At 39.5% G+C, this 21,225-nt stretch overlaps 1 protein-coding gene across 1 annotated transcript in view; it reads right to left on the reverse strand.

Moving 5' to 3' along the window:
• Positions 1–21,225, reverse strand: part of EP300 (EP300 lysine acetyltransferase) — a 75,808-nt gene that overhangs the window by 7,950 nt on the left and 46,633 nt on the right. Inside the window, exons 13-26 of the mRNA XM_082241261.1 lie at positions 21,042–21,194; positions 20,108–20,584; positions 19,440–19,631; positions 17,318–17,474; positions 16,795–16,913; positions 16,261–16,500; positions 15,432–15,520; positions 12,854–12,934; positions 8,424–8,480; positions 7,665–7,742; positions 6,768–6,835; positions 5,196–5,346; positions 4,094–4,240; positions 1,761–1,874 (exon numbers count right to left, since the gene is read on the reverse strand). Coding sequence (XP_082097387.1) covers positions 1,761–1,874; positions 4,094–4,240; positions 5,196–5,346; positions 6,768–6,835; positions 7,665–7,742; positions 8,424–8,480; positions 12,854–12,934; positions 15,432–15,520; positions 16,261–16,500; positions 16,795–16,913; positions 17,318–17,474; positions 19,440–19,631; positions 20,108–20,584; positions 21,042–21,194 — 2,123 coding nt within the window. The remainder of the gene's footprint in view (positions 1–1,760; positions 1,875–4,093; positions 4,241–5,195; positions 5,347–6,767; positions 6,836–7,664; positions 7,743–8,423; positions 8,481–12,853; positions 12,935–15,431; positions 15,521–16,260; positions 16,501–16,794; positions 16,914–17,317; positions 17,475–19,439; positions 19,632–20,107; positions 20,585–21,041; positions 21,195–21,225) is intronic.

A 21,225-nucleotide genomic window follows, 5' to 3' on the forward strand; every position in this document is an offset into this window, starting at 1 on the left:
ATGTATAAATGATGCAGAAGTCCTCTCCATCCAAGTTAACTGGTCAGACCCAAAACTGCTTAGCTTCAGAAACAGAACTGATTCATATACCTTTAAACTATTCTAAGGGATTCAGAAGCCTGATGCAGTAGCCAATGGAAAGAGCTTATTGTCCAACTGAACCAACCCAATCTCTGTTTGAAAACAGTTACAGGCTATGCTCAATAATACTTGCAAAACTGGGAGAAATCTGAGTTTTTAATGGTTTTATTAATATTGTCTTATTGAATTTAGGCTCCTTTTCTTTGGGGATGGAAAAATAGGTCAGATTTAGAATGCTCACCATTCTTTCTAAACTATTTTGCCCTATATACCCTCCCCAACCAGATGCTGGGTAGTTCTTTGTCCCTTCCATTTATCTATAATTCCTTGTGCAACTGCTGCACAACAGCCTTGTAAGGCAGACCAATTGCACCTGAACTATCTGGTAATCACTGCCAGCACCACTCCCTTTCAACACTTATGACTCCCCCAGATGGGAGGAGATTCTGGGGTGCTCAAGGAAATGCTAGGTCCTGAAGTCAAGTTGTTCAGAATCTACCACTTATGTTTCTTCCCCTTGAAGCAACTTGACCAATATTTCCTGCTGCTTTATCAGCCAATTTCTACTTTAGCTTTTGCTTGTGTGCCCATTTGTACCATTATGGTTACAATTTAATGGCAGAATGCACCCTTTCCTCAGTCTTCTACAGCTTATCTTCTCAACAACCAATATGTGGCGGTCAGCAGCTTAGAAATCTGTGACAGTTTATTTTGGGTAGCCAACTTCTATCTACTTCATTTGATAGCAAAGAACATTTAAGTAGAGAAAAGGGTTACTTTACCCAGGCAAGAATTATGTAGCAACTATGATTAAAAAAAGCAGAGAGAAACATCAAAACCCCATTGATACAGATCTTAAACTGTCCCTTTACTTAGATTTCAAAATTTGTATAATCAGACACCTTTTTCACATCAGACATATTTGTAGGACCTCTTTTTATAAGCATATCACTAATTATTCTACATTTTCTTCAAATCCACCCCACTTCCTCTGGCTTATTTCACTTTGTCATATACTTGGTTTTGTCTACAATTTGGTTAAATTAATTCAGGTTAATCTAGTTAAATGAGACCTCTCACATCATGCTGGTTTTATTTATTTTCAATCAATCCACCCTGGTTTCTTTTCTCTCCCCCCCCTCCAGACACATTATCTCCTGAAATACCTCATGCATCAAAATTTCTACTCAGTGCTGGTGACTATCACTACATAAAATGAGACAAAGGCTCTGCCCTCAGATATACAAACTTTAAAAAAGAGACATTAAAGAAAATAATTCAGGGAAAAGGTAGAGACAGAAAAGAAGTTTTACACCATAGGTGGGTTATTTGACAGCAATTACAAGAGACTGTCACATCACTGATCAATACAATAAAAGACAACAACATTTAAGACTATCTTTATTTTTGTAAGTCAGCATTGCAGGAATTGTTCTCCTTTAAAAACACTCAGATCAGACTGAAGCTGATCTTCTCTATATACTGACTTCTGCCCATACATTGAAGGGACTCAAAATGTACTGTACAGTTGCCACAAGCAACCTAACTGTATATTCATGCTCATTAAGGTTAATTACTAATTGTGGGCACATCTATACCCACAATTTACTTCTGAAGATCTATCATTTTCAATCATTTGGGATAGTATGGAGTTTATTGCAGAAGAACAGAAAGCTTACCCCAACTTTTTAACGTATTCGAGGTATCCTATTAGGATTTCATGATATACAGCAGTCCTCAGGCATTTGGGGCGGAAGAAGTGAACACTGTCAAGGTAAGATATGTATACTCTCCTAGATAAAGAACAGAGAACATTCATAAATCCAGGCCATAACCAGAAACATTATTCAAATACCTCACCATTCCATTTTCCCCCCATTACCAAGGAAAAATGTCTGTTGGTGTTTGAATTGAGGTACTTTCAACATTTGAGTAATTTGTCTTCCTTCACATTTTTGTTTTGTTTACATAGCTATCTCAATTACATTGTCATTTCCCTGCCCAAACTTTTTCTCTATTTGCCATGTAATATTCCATACTTTGGGTCACCAACATGGCACCTGTGGGCACCATGGTGTCCTCAGAAACCCCCTTAGTGGCCACCAATACCCCTTGCCATTCAGTTCTAATGTTTTTTTAAATGAGCTTTTGGGGGGCTTACTTGTCTTGTATTTGTTCTGGGGAAGGTTGCCTATTTTAGAGGGTATGCTAACTGCTTTTTTAATATAATATTTGTTATCAGAGATGTATAGGTGTTTTGTCTGTTGGGAGGGGGTATTATGAGCATCACTATTTTCTTCTTCTCTGAAACGAATATCTTGGGGTGTCCATGACAGTTTTGGATCTCCAAAGGTGGCCTTAAAACTCCAAAAGTTGGGGCCCCTTGTTTTATATTGTATTTTACAGCACTCATCTCTGGAAGAAATTAATGTCAGAAAGGTTCAGTCACAAACCTTGGTTTGGTGCTACTAGAATGAACCTTCAAGAAGCTTTAGGCTTGCATGCTGTGATTTTATGTGAACTGGAAAACTAGGATTTGTCTTTGGCCAGAAAACGGGATAAAACTTTTGTTTCCAACACTGGCTCGCAGGTGAAGTACTAACCATAGTCTGACAGTTCAGACAAATGACTAACTCTGACTTGCCTCAGATCAGAGAGAGAACTGTCCTGTGCAATGTAGGGCAAAAAGTGCACATGCAAGTCAAAAGCTCCTTGAAGGTTTGTACTTATAGTATCAAGTCACAGTTGATATTTAAACCAGTCCTGCAAACTTGTTGGGCTAGATATCTCTCTGGCATGCAAACCTCAAATGTTGGATGTTCTCAAGTGTTTTGTAAGGCAAGTCTATTACAGTAACAAACATATATAGTCTCATTAACAATGCAGCATAATAAATAGAAATAATGTCAGGAGAGAAAAATGTGGTACTGGTTTACATGGTGCCACTTCTAAGAAGTATTAACATCTCTCAAATACCGAGTACTTAGCTTGCATTAAGACTTTAGGCATTACTTGACCTCTATAAATAGGTCACTCATAGGCTGCTTTCCCCCATTCAAGAGATATGGGCACATTATGTGGCTAGCACAATGGTCTGAGGATACATCTCCCAACAATTATTGCAATAGTTTAACAATCCATCCCCAAGTAGAAGACCAATATGAGCAGATGAGCTTATTCATTTAATTTTGTAGAAAATATTGAATTTAAGGGGGAAACCTTTTTTTTTTTTATTATTATTATTATTATTATTATTATTATTATTATTACATATAAAAGATAAACAAGCTTCAACAATTATGATTGCCATGGGGAGTCTTCTGCCCAACTCTGATGCTCCAAAGATGGGTGAAGATTGTCCCCTGGAAGCATTCTGATGATCCCTGCCCTCTCCCCAGTTCTAAGGTTAGGAAGAAGGTGTGGGTTGGTTAGCATCTTCATTGCTCAAAGCCCCCACTTTCAACATACGGGCTCAAAACCAACACCGATCTGCTTTAGGGGCTTCTTCAGCGTCTGCTCAATGGTGACACTCCCTCTCTCCCATAGAAGGGGGGCAGTCTTTGGCCATTACTTTGAGCTCCTTTGTTGAGCACTGGTGAAGCCAGAATGGTCCTGGCCTGCCTTTCCCAAGGGACTTCTTTTGCTGCTGAGTGGAGGCGATTGCCTCCATCAAGCCATGAGGGGATGGGACAGGGTGGGAAGAGCGAACCTGGCAACCACAATTTTTGGCTTGGCTAGCAAAGCTAGCCAAAAACCATAAAACCTTAAAGATAAAAACATTCCAGTTGCTTTTATGAAGTAAACACATTGGGGGGGGGGGATCAACCATCAGAAAGGAAAGTCAGAGATGGAGCAGGAGTAGTGGGTAACTATAGACATTTACAACGAATCTTCCAGTTTGCTTTGGGGCAAATAATTTAACCTCTCTTAAACCTTCAAAATGGCATATCTAGCAACAATCCAAACATAACTACCATCAAAATAATAAAATTTCATCAGTGCAGTTCTTTACCTCTGATTGGGTTGAGGGCAATCTGATCCATACTCCTGAACATGCATACCAAAAAAGCACAAATCGACACCATCAATCTCCTCAAAAGCAAAGAGGGCTTTTGTTCGATAAGGGAACTGTTCTGCCATCTCTCCACTATCTACAAACCTGCAAAATGTAAAGACATAATTTAAAGGCATTCTTTGAAGACAAGCACAACAGAACGAAGGTAACAGAAATTCTAGTCATGTGGTACAGTTTCAAAAATGCAGATATTGTACCCAAATAAAAAATTGTAACTACTATTTATTTTATAATGGATTTGTTTTAACTGCCTTGTTCTGTTGTAGTGTAACCTTAATGATGAAAACAGCTTTAAATGTCTTGATAGCATAACCGCGTGTCAAATTAATAAACTACACAAAACCTAAATGAGCACACCCGTAACTATGGAGAGAATTAGAGCCATCTCCGATTAGAATTTAACAATAAGAGATGCCTGTTCAGTCTCCTTAACGTGATTAATTTACTACCCTTCATTTCCTAGTCTTTCCCAACATCTCCCACATACCTTTTCTCCTAACCCTTACAATTCATTGTATGAAACCTAAGTAACAAGATATGCAACCAACAGTGAATGTCCTAATTGTTATAATCATTCATACTATAATAGTAGCATTAAAAACACTTCACATTATGACATTCCATGGGGAGTGTGGGGAAGCGAGGAAATATCTTAACATTAGAAGAGATCTGACCACCTTAGCCTGCAAATGAAAACTTAGCAGTTCAGGGTATCTACAGCCTACTGAAATATTATGTTTTACTCCTTAAATTTTATTTTTTAGCTATAAATTATGAAAAGCCAATACTCTATTTAATCCCTATGATCAACATTTTTGAATTAATTCACCTTACTTTAAAAAAACCTGTTATAATGGGAAAGTCATAGAAATAACAGTTTGAAACTCATAAATGTGAGATACGATTGATGGCAAAGATATTGCCAAGTGCTCTTTGATTACGAAAATGATATATTATGCATTGCTTTAACACACATAGTAACTGTGCAACTAGAGGATTCATAAGGAAACATAACTCAAAGACTTGAGGAAAAACATACCTTGCTTTCATCCCTGGCTTTACCTCTACAGTTTTCTCTGAAGTATGAACCACCCTAACTATGACTTCGCCTGACTCAGGGTGATTCTGTCTTCTCAGGAACTCATTCACTCTGTTCTCTAAGAATGTACCAAGTCTTGTGGCTGGTAACCCTGTATAAAACAAAGAACTCTCAGCATACTATTACAGTAAAACATCAACACCAAAATCGCCTAATATAAATAGGTATAGCTTTACATTGAGGCCCACTGATTAAAATTTCCATGCTTTTGCCCTTGATGTTAATCTAAAACTTCTGCCTATTAATCTACCAACTGAATGCTGTAGACTTGCCTGGACACCGATCTGCTAACAGTTTTCAATAAAGCTAGTAATTAATATCTACATAATGTTCTCCCCAAGAAAAGAGGGTAGCATCAGGCATATATATCGCCTAAATAAAGAAAATGGAATTCATCTAGAAACATGATTCCAGTACTTTTTGGCCATATGCTTGTCAGGATGTCCCTAGCAGGGCACTAGAGCTCTTTTAAGATCTATCTCCAACATCTTAAACTATTCACCATATTAGCAAGATTGTTCCTGAACGGACTACTTAGGAAAAAGTTATCTGTGTATAGCTCACTAAAAACACTGCATGCAGCAGCATAGAAAAAAGGCAAACAGTATTGGGAATGATTAGGAAAGGGAAATCAAATAGCATGCACAATACAACATCCCCACCCCCACCCCAATTCTCAAGCAATGATCCCAATAAATCCAGGAAGCTTTAATTATGGGGGGAAAGCAAACAGATGTTGAGACTTCAAGTATCAGGCTCATATAGTGGCTTGGTTTCCATTTTAGGATAATGGGGAAAACTCCAAGTGTTTGGCTGCAAGTTAATGTCTTCCATATTTCAAGGATGTACAGAGATCTGGGCCTCCTAATTGCACCTTGTCAGCGCAAGTTACCAGGCGGTTACTGATAGGCAAGGACTTCTATACTTGCCTAATTTCTTATTATAAAAATGACCAAAGATTCAAAATTCCACCTTAAAGGCAGAGTAACATTAGGATTATGTTCCTGATAAAGGAATATTGTCAGTACCCAAATGGAACTGATCTGGTCAATAGACTACCTCAAGTTAATTTCTGTGGCTTAGTGAAAAAACAGCATGTAATAACAACAGTTCTTAATGAATCACTTAGCTATAGGATCTTCTGAAATTAGTAAGATTTATTTCCTAATCGGTAAGTGAGCATCAAGTGGATGCTCTGACCCCTGAAGTGCATCTTGTTGGGTCCATGAGACCTTCTCAGGTTCTGTGTCCAGCCTCTGGAACTCCCTGCCAAGGGAAACTCTTCTTTTTATGAAGGCTCTAGGACTTTAGAATTTTAATTTTGCTAAAAAGTTATGTGGGCAATTGGGACTGACATTTTAACTTGCTATTTTATTTTTGTTGTACTTGAAATTCTCTATTGTATTGATTTTTAATGTTGTTGTTAGCCATCTTGAAGGAAAGACAGGATTAAAATGCTTGAAATAAAGCAACCAAAGGGTTGAGGAAGAGAAGGAATATTACTTCACTTACTTCGAGCACAAAATTTATTTTCTCTCCGAGTTCGCCCAGTTTTCTTTAGGCAACCATCACAAACAAAGCTGAAATAGAAATGGGGAAAAAAGAAATTCAAAATATATTCTTAACCAAAAGGTGAATAATCTCCACAAAAATATTCCTTTGATATTTTCTAACATCCTGATACCCAGTACTTATTTCAACCATTATTTCTTTTTTTAAAAAAGGATAGCATATTGGATTTGATCAATGTTTTAGTATGTATCAACAATAAATTAGGAAATCACTAAAAGGTCTTATTGCCAAAAATATGTTTTATCAATTAACTTCCCTTTTCCGGTTTAAGATGAGCACTAATTTTAAGTTGATCCAGTGATTAATGTACACTATACTACCACTTCAGCCGTTTCCCTTTAGCACTTTCTTCAAAGGAGAGCATAAATCCCAACTAGGACAATATACTGGATGGACAGAATGGAGGATGCTGTGGAGAATGTTGGCCTGCCTTCTGAAATACTGCATCATGGACCATATAAATGATGTTCTCTGTGCATTCTGTGATCTGTGGCAGCAGTAGTAAGGTTATTGGAACTAGAAAATCAAGCTTCCTGGGATCTGAGTTGTAGAAAGTCCCTCTAAAGGCAGCATTGATATTACATAGGAGTATGTTAACAAATGTCTATTAAGAGGGCAAGTTTATCAACTGACTTGAAAATAGCAACTTAATGGCAAGCGTTTTAGAAAAACAATTTTAAGCTGGCATGGTTGCTGTTTTAAATTAGACCACCAGCACTCTTTCCAGATAGAACTGTAGTCATTTTGCCATTTTTTAAATTGTACACAAAAAGCACATCATCAACAAATTACCATCTTTGTAAGAAAAAAGGAAAGAAAAAGCAGGAAGCAACCCACCCAGATGGCCAGATTGTCTCATTGTGAAGCACACAAATCTGATGCATTTTTCTTCCACATTCTATACATTCAACAAACCTGGAAGAGAGAATCAAAGTATAAGCAACACAGGAAGTTGTTGAAGATAACTGATTTAGAAAAAATGTGTTGGAACTGAAGATTATGTAGCCCAAGTACAAAATATTCAGAACTGTACGATTTCAAACCTGTTGATCTGCTGTACATGTATCTTTTCTCAGCAACAGTCTAGTGTACTATGCCCAAATGCAAACCACTACTCCCCATATGGTCTACATTGATTTTAGTTATGCATTATATAGCTTCTCTTTTCTTACATTCCACTACTAAAAGAATTCACAGCAACTAAGATTCCTGTACATCTAAGTCTGAAGGCAGAACTAGGTACATGACAAAGCACAGTTAAATGTTTACAAAGAGGATTGGGAGGCTTTTGAAAAAGTGAAGTCAATTTTTTATACTTCAAAACAAATATATTCAATATAAATTTGTAATATTGACTAAAGTAATCAAAGGCTTTTCTACCCCAAACTCAGATTATGTGGCTATACTTAGGCAGGCAAATATTTGCTTTCTTAAGGTACAATACACCATCAATATTGCAGGTGATAAACTAAGAGAATAATCCTAAAGCCTTCCACTCACCCCTCCCACCCCCCTGCAAAAATAAATGAATAAATGGTGAAAAAAACTTTCATTTTTAAAATGACAAGTGATTTGAGCTGCTCAAACATGACTTACTGTTCAGGGTCCAGTGTATCATTTTTCCTTTTAGAAAACTGGTCTTTATTTATTGTGCTGAGGAGAAAAATTGATAATCACAGTTGTAACAAAAATAAGTAGCTGCTCATAATAATAATAAATCTTCCTAGCACTTACAGGAAACCCTGCTACACAGCCCAATAGAACTCCATATGCATTCTGCTTCTTAAGAATTAAAAATTTTGAGAGGAAGGAAAACTACAGGTGAATTCAAATATCTAGGGCAATGTAGTGGCTACTTAAAAGCTTGTAAGACACCAGAGTTGCCATTCATAACCTGTGACCACACACTTAAGCACTCCTCCCCCTCTGCAAATGCTTAAAAATCCAGAAAGTCTTAGGGCTTAGCAGTGTCATCAGAAGCTACAGATAATTTCTTCCTCACTAGGTACAGGAACCATGCAGTCACCATGCAGCTTCTAACCAGCCAAATTCAACCCTCCATCACAGACTGGGGAGCAGACAAGCACAAAGAGGCTACTAAGAAGTACAGAATGTACTATTTAAACACATTCTACAGTTTGACGTATCATGAAACCCCATTTTATAAAACACATCATCTTTAAAGACTGACATTTATTAATATACAACTTATGACTAGCTTTTGGGTTAGTGAGACCTCCTTATCTTCTCTCAACTGTAATAGTTGCTTTTACTATGATAGCCTGGACATAGTTTTCTACCCTCTGGAAATTTCAGAGTTTGACTACTGTTATATGTTGTATATGGGGTTGCCTTTAAAATTGGTTCAGAAACTTCATCTGGTTCCAAGCACAACCGATAAACTGTTAAGCAGGACACACTAGTTTCAGCACCTCTGCAGTATTAATAGTTCTACAAAGTTACCCAATATTTCCAAGTTCAATGCAAATGTCATTTTTATACCTTTAAAGCCCTGAACAGCTTGACACTAGAGTACTTAAGAAGAACCATCTTTTTTTATATGCACCAGCCCACCTTCCAACACCCTTTTCCAGGTGCCCTCAACTCTTTTAGTGAGAGCATCTATTCAGTGATGGTGCTTTGTATTTGAATAGTCTCTCAAGACATAAATATGGCAGTTACTTCTACCTTGATTCAGCTCAATTTCCTTTTTACCAAGGCTTTTAATTGAATTGCTGCTGCAATCTGATCTATTAGTTTAGTGACTGTCATATTCCCCCACCCCCCTGCTGCTTACTTGGGTTTATTGTTGCCAGACAGGCAGTAGCCATGTTAGTCTGTTACAGCAAAATTAACAGGGTCTTGTGGCATCTTAAAGACCAACACATTTTATTATAGCATGTGCTTTCACGGACTAGAGCTTACTTTATCAGATACATGATTTTGTTTATCGCAATGTTGCTAGCTGTTTCATTCTTTTCTACTATGGTAAGCTATTCCAAAGAGGCTTTGTTGAAAAGCACCCTTTTAGAACAAAAGCAAACTAATTAAATTAGGTTAGGAAATTATTGTTAATAACTGTTGTAGAATGTGCTTTTGTAACTTCTACCACTGAACTACTGCAGTGTGCTGTCTATAAAGCTGCTTTAGAATTTTTTTCAGAAGTTGATCCAGAAAGTCCAGCAGACTTTTGCTGGCCATAAGAATTACGCTACACTTAATAGGATTGATTACTGGTTTGTTTCCAACCACAAACTCAAATTTCTGGTTTCAGCTTTTAAGGCCTTACCTGATCTGGGCCCTCATAACATGAAGGAATATCATAGGTACCCCATATGGAACTGAAATTTTGGGAGGTGGTGCTATTACTGTATCCTCTCAAAGAGGTATGGACAGCAGCTGTAAGATATAGGCTGGGGTCCCCAGTGTGACACCTGAAACCCCAGGCACCCACCTTGGTACAAGCCAAGCCCCTCTGCCCCCCCCCTTTAATGGGGAGTTGTGGTCACTCTACAAATATGTATAATCACATTGTGATATTTAGAGTTTTCCCCAGTCTCTTTACCAAAGATCTCAAACATGGAGTTTGCCTTTTGCACAGCTGCCACACAATAGGTCAACATTTTCACTGTGCTACCAATGATGACTTCAAGATTTCATTCCTGGTGAGTAACCATCATGTCAGACTCTATAAGGATATATGTGAAGTAAGGATGCTTTGCCCTGTTGACCATTACTTCATACTTGCTTACACTGAACAGCATTTGCTATTTTAATGCCCATTCATCCAGTTTGGATTCTTTTGGAGCTCCTCACAATACTCTTTTGGTTTTACCACCTTAACAATTCAGTATCATCAGTAAAACTGGCTAATACACTGCTCGTGCTTAATTTCAAGTGATTTATGAACAAATTAAAAAGCACCAGTACTAACCCAAATTCTTAGGGACCCCACTTCTCAAACCCCTTCATTATAAGTTGTTGTTCTTTTTTACTATGTATTTTGTGGTTTTTATATTGTAATTTAATGTTGTGAACTAAGTGCCCTGAGATCTGTGGATGAAGGGCAGTATACAAAATGAATAAACGTAAAGTTTGGGGAAGGACAGGGGAGTGGCAATTGTTTGTATTTTTGTATTATTACTATTTGTGGGGGAGAGATATTTTGCCTGCTTTAGTGTGTGTGTATCTAAGCATTACCTGTTAACATTCTGTGATGTTTATTTAACAAAGTTTATATACTGCTTGATTGTAATAAATCTCTAAGTGGTTTACAAGACATGTTAATGTAATGTCAACAAAAAAAGTTAAAACAGGTACTTTAAAATGTTCAACGATCAAATGTGCATATAATGAGGTAAGGTGATCTCACAAGTAAATGGATCCCAAGCTGTTGAGGGCTTTGTATTAATATATTAATAGTAACGCCTTGAACTTGGCCTGGATATGAAAGGATATTTTGTAGTGCCTATAACAGTTTCTCAGATTTCAAAGAGTGCTCTTGGACTGGGGGAAAAATCTGAACATCTAGGATGTTCTTGGTGGTGATGTTCCAGTTATGAAATTGTTGCCTAGAGAAGCTTTTCCTGGCTAGTACCTTTCACCTTTTAAAGGGTAGGAAACTTTCCTTTTCTGGAAGACGTCTGCTGCCTCAGAATCCAACCAGACTAAAAATTATGTCTCTTGAGATCCTGTGTATTTTAGCATTAAAAATGTATTTTAAAGCATTTTAGGCACTTTTTCTCCAAAAATCTACTACATATTTTCTCCTGTAGGTTAAATTAGTGGTGGACAAGACTGAAGACTAAGTTTTTAGCTAAGTCTCCTTCCAAGCGCTTCTTGTTTAATCCTCGGCATCAGGCTCTTTCCTGCTTCTAAAACCTTCCCTGTTTATATATTTTCACATATAACCAGAATCCATCAGGCAAAGGATCCCCACTTACTGCAATTAAGCAATCTATTTCACATATTATGGAACTATCAGAACAACATTACAAATATTGAAGTTGAAGCAAGGGAGCCTTACACATTGACTCAGTCCAGATTTCACGACAAGTCACACATCAGCATGACAAGAGTGAGCCACAACAAGCCTTGAGCTTGTGCACTCCCCTCCTGAGAGTTCCAATGGTTCCACTTCTGGGTTAGATTAACCGCAACATCATGTCATCTGAACTTAACTTAAACTGTGGCTAGCATTAACTATGGGTTGTTTGAAACAAGCATGCTTCATAACACATGGTTTGAAGTTGAGTTGTTGCAAGCCATAGTTAAGGTTAGTCACAGTTTAGGGTTTGGACAACATGCAGTTCTCATCTCATCCTTGTAGCTGTGCCTAAGGAGAAGAGGATGTGGCGTTCAAATATGGCCAATATGTAAAGGCACATAAATATTCTAAGTGTCAGAACATGGTTGCAACCTCCAGCAAACAATTCCTATGAACGCTCTGCTCCAACATAACCCTATTTTGAGCAGGAAAATCTGTCACCCGTGTTTTCAAATTTAGGCCTGCTTTCAGTTAGGTACCTGCCTGAACAATTCCTTACTGGATCTCCTGCTCAACAGGTTAAAGGTAGTCATGGTGTGTATGTGTGTGCATGCACATGCACAAAATAGTTAAAAGTTAAAGCAAGCTGTGAAGTCTCTTTTCTACAAGCAGAAGCAACAAAAAATTTTGCAGGCTCAGGTGGGACTGGAATTCTTAAACATTAGGTCTTTATTAAATCTAACATATAAACTGGAATAATGCTTCTACTTTTCAAAAGTGGTTTTTCATATTCTCACCAAAATATGAATGTGTTTTAAAAGCTAAAGCTCATTCTGAAACATAAGATATGTCTTGTTTTCAAATAATATTCCTGTCCTCTGTTCCTCCCATAATTGCACAAGGCCTCAGCATTAAATAAGGAATTTTACCATAAATTTGATGTAAATTGTTTAATAGTATTTAGAGTATGTGATTGACTAATGCTATGATAAATGTTGTAAGAAATTTAAAAATAATTAGAAAGGAGATAGCTACTCACGTTTGAGGCTGTGATGGGTCGTCCCCCAAAGAAACGCTCTCTCCTTGGATTTCATTGAAGCACTTCTCACAGAAATGATACCTGTCGGCAAGAAGGCCATATTTGGGTGAACTGTTCCGTCCACACAACACAGCCCAAGCCAAGCAACGGAGCCACCAATCACAGCAGGCCAAGGAGGGGGGCGGGAGCAGAGAGCAGGTCATCAACGGCGACAGGGACATTCAATGATGAAGATTTATGGGACCCAGAGTTTGTGTTTGGTTTTGTTTTTTTGTTTGGGTTGGTTTTTTTGCAATCAAAGCCAAGTGCAGACAACGACAAGCATGAAGGAGAAATAAAAAAACAACACACACACACGAACAAAGAAATAGGGATTTGCAGGACGAAAAACAAAAACACAGAAGCAAGACAGGACAACACAAAGCAGAAAGCCAAGGCAAAGCACAGATTAGCATTAAATCTCTCAAATGGGATCACAAGCAGCAAATTATAGCAAATAAAAAGAGTATTCCATTTTAGTATGCCCATGCCCTCCTCATTTCAATAATCAATGCTACAATAAAGCAGAGAATCAAAATGAAGAAAGGGTAAGAGCAATTGCTGCTCTGACATCTGCATCAGGGTAGCAACTCTTTTCACAAGAACATCTGCCAGGAGAGGGCTGGAAAGGGGTGAAAACAATCCATCTTGAGAATGCTCAAATGTTGACAGGCCAGTCCTTCCCCTCAAAGCATTTTTTGTTTGCAACATCTGTTTAAAGCAGCAGTAACCATCCCCAAAACAATTTCTATGCAATTGTTCATGATCTGCCAAAATGACAGGTGCTTTAAGGCATCTGACAATCAGCCATGCATATGTATGTTCTTAATATGTGACGTACTGATGTTCCATGCCTCCAAATTGATGTATAATTGACATATTAAAAGGATTCCATCTTCATCTAAATTAATGTTGAATGCTTTACTCAAGATGTTTTTTTACCCGCAAGAGTGCACAGAAACTGCAGCCTTTCCATTGCTAAGCAAGTTAATTTGAGTGCAAACATACAACAAAAAGAAACAAAAACAAAAAACAAAACTGTGACAGTATTATAAAGCAAAGCAAAACCAACACTAGAGGAAATGTAATTGCTAAGGAAAGGATCACTTCTTCACCACCTATGTTTCCTATCTGTAACAGGTTAGTTTATTTATTACACTGATACAATGACAAACATTGATTTGGACATTCAAAAGACCAGTGTCCAAAGAACCACTTAGTGTTATCTGCTTGGGGGGAAGGCTTTGCCTTGCATGTTTTGGACAGCAACCTTCCATTCCACATTGTTTTTGAAACTCCTCTTAATTTCAAAAGCTGTGATATGGCATGACAGTCTGCTGATTAAAGGTAAAAAAATCCAGTAGCAATGCCCTAGCCCATGTACACACCTACAGCAGTTCTTTGGATCCCAGCTCATATGTATACATATGAAGATTTCTTTACTCAAGTTGGCATTTGTGATAAAAATGACTTATGGCATGAAGCTGTAAAGTTATAGAAATAAATGAAAGCTTAGCTTTAGATTTGTTAAAGAACTAGTTGTCTACTTCAGCAACCCCCCCAAAGCATGATTTGCAGCAATACTCCTGACAAAAATCGTGAAAAAGTTGTGTTCTCAGTTTTCCTTCCTCCCTTAGAAGAGCTCCAAACACAGTTTTTCCTATCAGATGTTTTCCGACCCCAAAGCAGAACATGGAACCGTGCTATCACAGAAAGCAAGTCTTCAGAAAGACTGCCATCATCATGCAGGTGCAGGTGGTAAAATTAAGATGCACGGTGATGCTTATTTAATCAAACAACTCCAGAGTTCACTCCTCAGTTAATTTCCACTTCAGAAAAGGGCTATCGAGAACAAACTGAAGGCTGCAGGTCCAGTGGAGTACAGAGAAGTTGCTGGTTTACTGAAATTCCCATAAAAGATGCCAGACCAGGTAAATCTTGGTCTGATGCAGTGCAAGATTTACCTTCTTAAACAAAAGTACATACTCAGGAACACTTGACAGTTATGCCTCAATAGTTAAGAGATCCCAAGCACACACACAGGAGTGCTACTAGCATAGAAATTCTAGCTGAGAGTGAGAGACTGTAAGAGGCCATGGCAGAGTCAAGTCAGCCCCTCTCTGACCTTGCAGGCATCCTGCTTTTCACGCAGCTCAAACAAAACACAGCTTTACAACTACAGCTTTAGTTGAAATAACTGTGATCTAAAACAGGAAATATGTCTCCCTTAGGACAAAACTGAATGTTAAATGCAGTGAACTCAAGATGCAAACATGCATGCTTTTCTGTGCACTGTTTCATACAGAGGAAAAAATAATGGCTTTACTGCAAAAGCTTTGAACTTATCTAAAGCATATGGAGAGTTTATATTAACATCCTAATTTCTGAAACAGGAAGAAAAAGTCAATTGATGCAACAAGGCACTTGGCTTGCATGGGAAGTAATCTGCTGAGTATGCTATAAATATAAGTGCATGCCTGCCTATATCTAATATAATTTTTCACAGCAGGTGCAATGTTGTACCCAAGCATTTTCTTACCTGTTTTGGTAACTGTAATATGTAGCATCTCGTGGGATTGTGCATAACTGTTTGCCATAGCAACATAAAGTCTGTGGTGAAAACTCCAACTGAAAAGAGAGGGGAACGCAGGTTGCTTACAGGTATCCAAGAAATAAGACACTTTAAAGCAAAGTTTCAAAAGCTGCTACAAAAGCAGCAGAAGCACAGATCCCACCCAATGAGGGCATGCACACTATCTCCAGAGGGCAGGCTGGGCACCAAATTTTCCTAATGGATAAGCTCTAGAAGGTTCCAGACACTGTCCTGAAGAGGCAGAAAGCCCATACTTGGGATTGCACAGAAACCTCAGGTTTTTGTTTATAAGTATTCATGAAGTATCAGTGGTGGTAGTTCAGTATCAACACTGTCCGCCCCTCCCCAAGCTCCTAGAATCAGAGCACAACCTACAAATGTTGTGGTGCTAATGATGATTCCTGTACAACATAACATTTATTAGGCAGTAGTTTTATCCATTTGGAATGCTGTTTACCCCAAAGAAAACCTTGCCATCAAAATGTTTTATACACAACTACATGTAGGGGTAGACCAGGGACAATAAACTTCTTAGCCTTGGAGGACCATCTGCTTTATTGCTTACATGCAGTAGGAAAACAACTGAATGTTGTATTTAATGATGAACATTAAGACTCTGGAGTAAGTACTGAACACAATTTAAGACAATCCTAAAATAGTTCACCATACTTGATTTCTATATTAGCATTCAAAACAGACTTAAAGGATCCTTAAAATTAGACATTGAAGTGTTTGGGTAATTTCCTGAAATTCAGCTTAAGATGACTCTCCTTACCTTTCGTCCACAACAATAGCCAAGGCTCTGCATAACTGGATCAATTTCCTGCTCAAACACCTCTGCCAGCTTGGAACAGTACTTATATACTCTAGATGTTTTGCGGTTGTAAAGCCAGGCATTGTTGAACATGAGCCAAATATCATCGACATACTGCCAGGGCTCCTGGTACTGTCCTGTGTCAAGCTTCCTCTTGATTGTAGAAAGATCCATGGGGTTCTTTACTATATCAAAGTAATCCTGAAAAATAAATAAATAAGAATTCTGAACCCTTGGGTGCAGACCTGGAATGTCTTTGCTTATCTCATCTACAAAAGCCTGAAACCCCATCTCAGAAAGTAATGGGTAAGACATTTGCTTTCGGTCAGACAAATTTAAAAATGCCCAATACAGAAGACAACTTTGCTTTGAAGGAGACTAATCTGAAAAAAAGAAAAAGGAAAAAGATGGAGCTACAGGATTTTGTTGTTACACACCAAAGCCCTGGAAAAGTAGTTACGCATTGAGAGAAATGTTTCTTTTCAATACACTTACAGGAATTCCTAGTAGTTGGGGATCCACAGGCTGTCGGAAGGGAAGGGACTCTGGGTCCTGACGGTAAAGTGCCTCCAAAGTTGGCATAAGTGCCTGCCTCAACTCTTCTGGCTTGAAAACTTGTGAAAGGAGACACATAACATAAAATTAACCAAGAGAATTAGAAATCTGATTAACATCAAGACAATGCTTCATTTCCAGTTTCCCCACTCATTATCCAATGGTGAAGTGTTAGGCACTGACTAATTTACAATAGTCAGAACAGGAATTTGATATGGAACAACAGTAGGAATTAAAAATATTTTACTCAAGAGCTAATGTGCACAGTAAATGTAAAGTTTGGCTAATAAAAAAAATAATAGTTAAATTTCATAGGCCTGTCTCCTAACCAGTGTTTCGTTAGACAAGGCACATCCTTCTATGGCTGTCCTATTACCGAAATGTTAACATGTGATGTTCAAGTCTCAAACTTAAGAAAACTACACAGCTTCTCTATGTAGCTGAAAAGAAACAGTAAACTTACTTTTCCTCTTTGACTGTCCTGAAGCTGGTGAAGACTGAGTACCTGGAGTACTAGGTCTTTCCTCCTCTTCCTTCACTTCTTGCTTCACTTCTGGTTTTTTCTCTTCTTGCTCTGTTGATTCAGATTTGCATTCCTCAGACATGGATTCTACCTTAACCTGGAAAAGTAGGAAGACATTTATGAGCAAAAAAGCAATAATAATAATAATAATAATAATAAATTACCACACCTTCAAGAATAATAATGAAGAAAGCGGCTGGGTGACACTGTATGTACTCCCTCTATTGCAGTGGTGGCGAACCTATGGCACGTGTGCCAGAGTGGGTTGTGATGGTGTGGGTTTGGATCCGAAGCAGGTTTGGATTTTTATTTTTTATTTTGGCAGGGAGTGACAACTCAGCTAGCCATCGATAAACAGAAGGGTCTGTCTCTTACCCTTGAGGACAGCAGGCTCGGGCTGTGCTGCTGTTTTCAAGATCCAAGATGCAGAGCGGGGTGGGGGCAGAGAAGGAGCCTGCCCTCTGACACCAGGGAGGGGAGTGCTACGGTGGGCCACACTTGTGCAAAGCAAAACACACACACGGGAGAGGGGGCAGCTTTGCAATGTGCCACATCAGGATGCTTCTGCCTGGCTTTTGCATAAGCCTGATTTCCCTGCCTTTCCCTCCTCCTTTTTTTGAACTCAGAAGGAGGTTGCTCTTTCGCCTGTGTTGGAGAGCACAGACCAGGTGGGGAAGAGGGAGAGCCAGTGAGAGGGCGGGCGAGGCGCAGAAGGCGTGAATGTCATGAAAAGGGGCTGGAAGAAGTGAAGGGGTGGAGGCAAGCTGCTCCTTGAAGACACCTCACAACAGGAGACCTTGCTGCCTGCACGCTGCGAAGCCAATGAGCCTCAGTTCTCCTTCCTGCCCGCCCAACCCAACAGAGCAACTCCAGCTTCCCTGGTGAATGGGTCGGTCAGCCAGCTCCGGGTTTTCCCGAGTCCCACGCTGAGTCCTCTGTCTGTGTCTGTCAGTTTCCTCTCTGCTTTTCTCTTGTTCTCCGATGCCCGGGAGAGAAGCGCCGAAGGGGCCGCAGAGAGAGAGAAACAGACACACACACACACTTCCCCACTACTACTACTAATAATAATAATAATAAATTTTATTTATACCCCACCCTCCCCGGCCAGAGCCGGGCTCAGGGCGGCTAACACCAATAAAACCACAGTAAAAACATAATAGAGGAAAAAGAGAGGGGGGGGAACCAATTTAAAATACAGGTTAAAATAAAATTTTAAATGCAGCCTCATTTTAAAATAGCTGATAAATCAAGACCATAAGGGGAGGGAAACATAAGGGTCAGACCGAGTCCAAACCAAAGGCCAGGCGGAACATGCAGGGAAAGTATCCCAAGAGTGCTTCACAACACACAAGTGCTGTCAAATTAATAGTGCATATGAATTTACAGCAAGGCCACTGGGATCAGCACTTCCAGAAAGCCAAATATTTCACCACCAGCATGAAAAGAAGCCACAGATAAATTATTGTTCTCTGCAGGTGTGGCTTGCGCTATAACCATAAAACAATTTTTTTAGTCTGGGTCTTCTGACGTCACAATGAGTTTTTGCACCAAAAAGAGTGTGTGTCAATGAGACATCAGGTGACCCCACCCACCTGTTAAAATGGACCACAGGATGGGGGTGGTTCAGAATCTGACCAGCTGGCCAGAATCTGTTCCCCACACAAGTGCTACTAATTAAACTGCTTGGTCATCACTTGAGAGAAAACTTCTAACCCCGCTTGTATCATGCATCAGAGACTACAGAGACAGGAGATCTGGATCAAAAAAACAAAACTGAAATGTTTTAAAAATTAGTGCATTGACTTTCCTAATCAGCAAGTCAGACTGGTATAGTAGATAAAGTAGCAATTTGGGTAGACCTGAGCTAAAATCCATGACATTTACAGGGCGACCTTGAGCCACTTACTCTCTTTTCAGCCTAATCTACTTCATAGGGTTGAGTGGATATATTGCAGCCCCCCCCTTTCCCGTATCCCTCCTGTTCTTCTTGGAAGAAAAAGATCCAGATGTGATCAAATGAATGAATTCCTAGGCATATCCAGTGTGCATGCCACACTCTCACCTCTGGCTTCTCCTCCATTTGAAGATCTGTTTGTTCTGACTCCTCCTCTTCCATTTTAATCTCCATTTTAATTTCAGGCAAAGGCTGCTGCTGCTGCTGTTCAGAAGCAGCCTGTTGAGAGTTCACATCTGCACTGTTGGTAGATGGTGGGTTTGATACTTGCCCATCAATGTTTGCACCTGGATGTGAAAGCTACAGAATGAAAGCAACAAAACTAGTAAAGCTACATGTCAAGTAGTGCTACACAGTTTTGCAGCAATTGTATTCTTTGCTTTATTTTGTGCTTCTAAGCTAGGTGGTATCTCAAGCAACTTATGCCATGTGCATCTCAATAAGAAGAGGCACTACACACAAAAAACCCAGTATCTTAATACTAGCCTACCACAGAATTATGTCTAGCTATACCACTTTCTGTACCTTCCTCCCCAGAAATCACACACACATATTTTTATCAGACATCTGTAGCTGAATTAATTCTTTGAAACTGCTATACAAAAGACAGCATGCATTCCAAAGTCCAGCATACTGTTCTATACCTTCATGCAATGCATGCTATTGAGACAGCAGAAACCATTTAGCCTTTGATACTGTATATAACAACCTAAAAAGATTTTGCCCAAGGTTGGACTTTCACTCTTAATAGCCCTAGAAAACTTAAACTTCCTTACGGGTGTTGTAGGATGCTGAGGCTGCAGTGCTGCTGTAGGGGTGGGCACAGATGCAGTCGTGCTCTGCTGCGAAAGAGGTTGCTGTGGCAGCTGCTGCTCTGCAGAAGGGGTAACAGAAACTGGAGGCTGCACTTGCGGAGTCAGCTGAGCCTGGGGAGGTGTTGGGGTCTGCCTCTGTGGGGGGTGCATAGTTTGTGATGGTGGTCCAGGTGGCATCGCTTGAGGAACAGTGGCAGGAGCAGACGCAATTGTTGCCTGTGGTGGTGCTGGTTGCTGCTGCTGCTGCTGCTGCTGCTGCTGCTGGGATACCAGTCCTGGGGGTGTATGGTGAGGTGTGGGAGTACGACTTGGTACTGGAGAAGGAGAGTTTCGATGTAAAGTAGACTGTGGAATAGGAGGGCAATGAATATGACTCCCTTGAGAACCTGGCGCCACTACTGGAGAAGTCACAGGACAGGAAGAGCTGGTCATTTGTGCCTGTCGAAAAAAAGAATTGTCAGTATCTGAATAAACTATGTTCGGTATCAACAACTGAAAGTCCCAGGGTCAGATCTAGTCTCCATCAGCTCCTGCTCCCTCAGTTTGGAACACAAAGGAGAAAAGGATGTGGAGGGAGTGGTGTGACTTGCAGGCAGCTCACATCGGAGAATGGATGGAGCTTTGGCCCATCCTCCTCCTTCTCCCACTCAGTGGCAGTCCTGTAGAACTACTTGCCAACCAATTTGAATTTGAGTAAAATGGAAGGCAGTGCACATAGAACTTAAGGATAAGTACTAAGTACACTTGCCTGAAAGATGGTCCTCACGAGATAATCAGTAGTGCCAGTAACTGGCTTGAATTAATAATTTTGCTCCCTTTTTATCATTCATTCAGGTCTACCACACACACAAACAAATCCACAAAGAGCCTGCCAACAGAACTTCTCTCAACATACTTGAGACGTGGGAGTCTGATTGCCAGGTTGAGTCATAGGCGTGCTTGTTGGATTCATTCCAGGAGACAATGTAGGATATTGGGCCTGCTGAAGGAACTGACTTTGATTGGAAGGTTGTGACACCCCTTGTTGCATACGTGGGGAAAATCCCATCTGTAACAAAGTATTTATTATGAATGAATAA

This window comes from Podarcis vaucheri, assembly GCF_965113315.1.
Source record: "Podarcis vaucheri genome assembly, chromosome: 10".
NCBI classification, from domain to species: Eukaryota; Metazoa; Chordata; class Lepidosauria; order Squamata; family Lacertidae; genus Podarcis; species Podarcis vaucheri.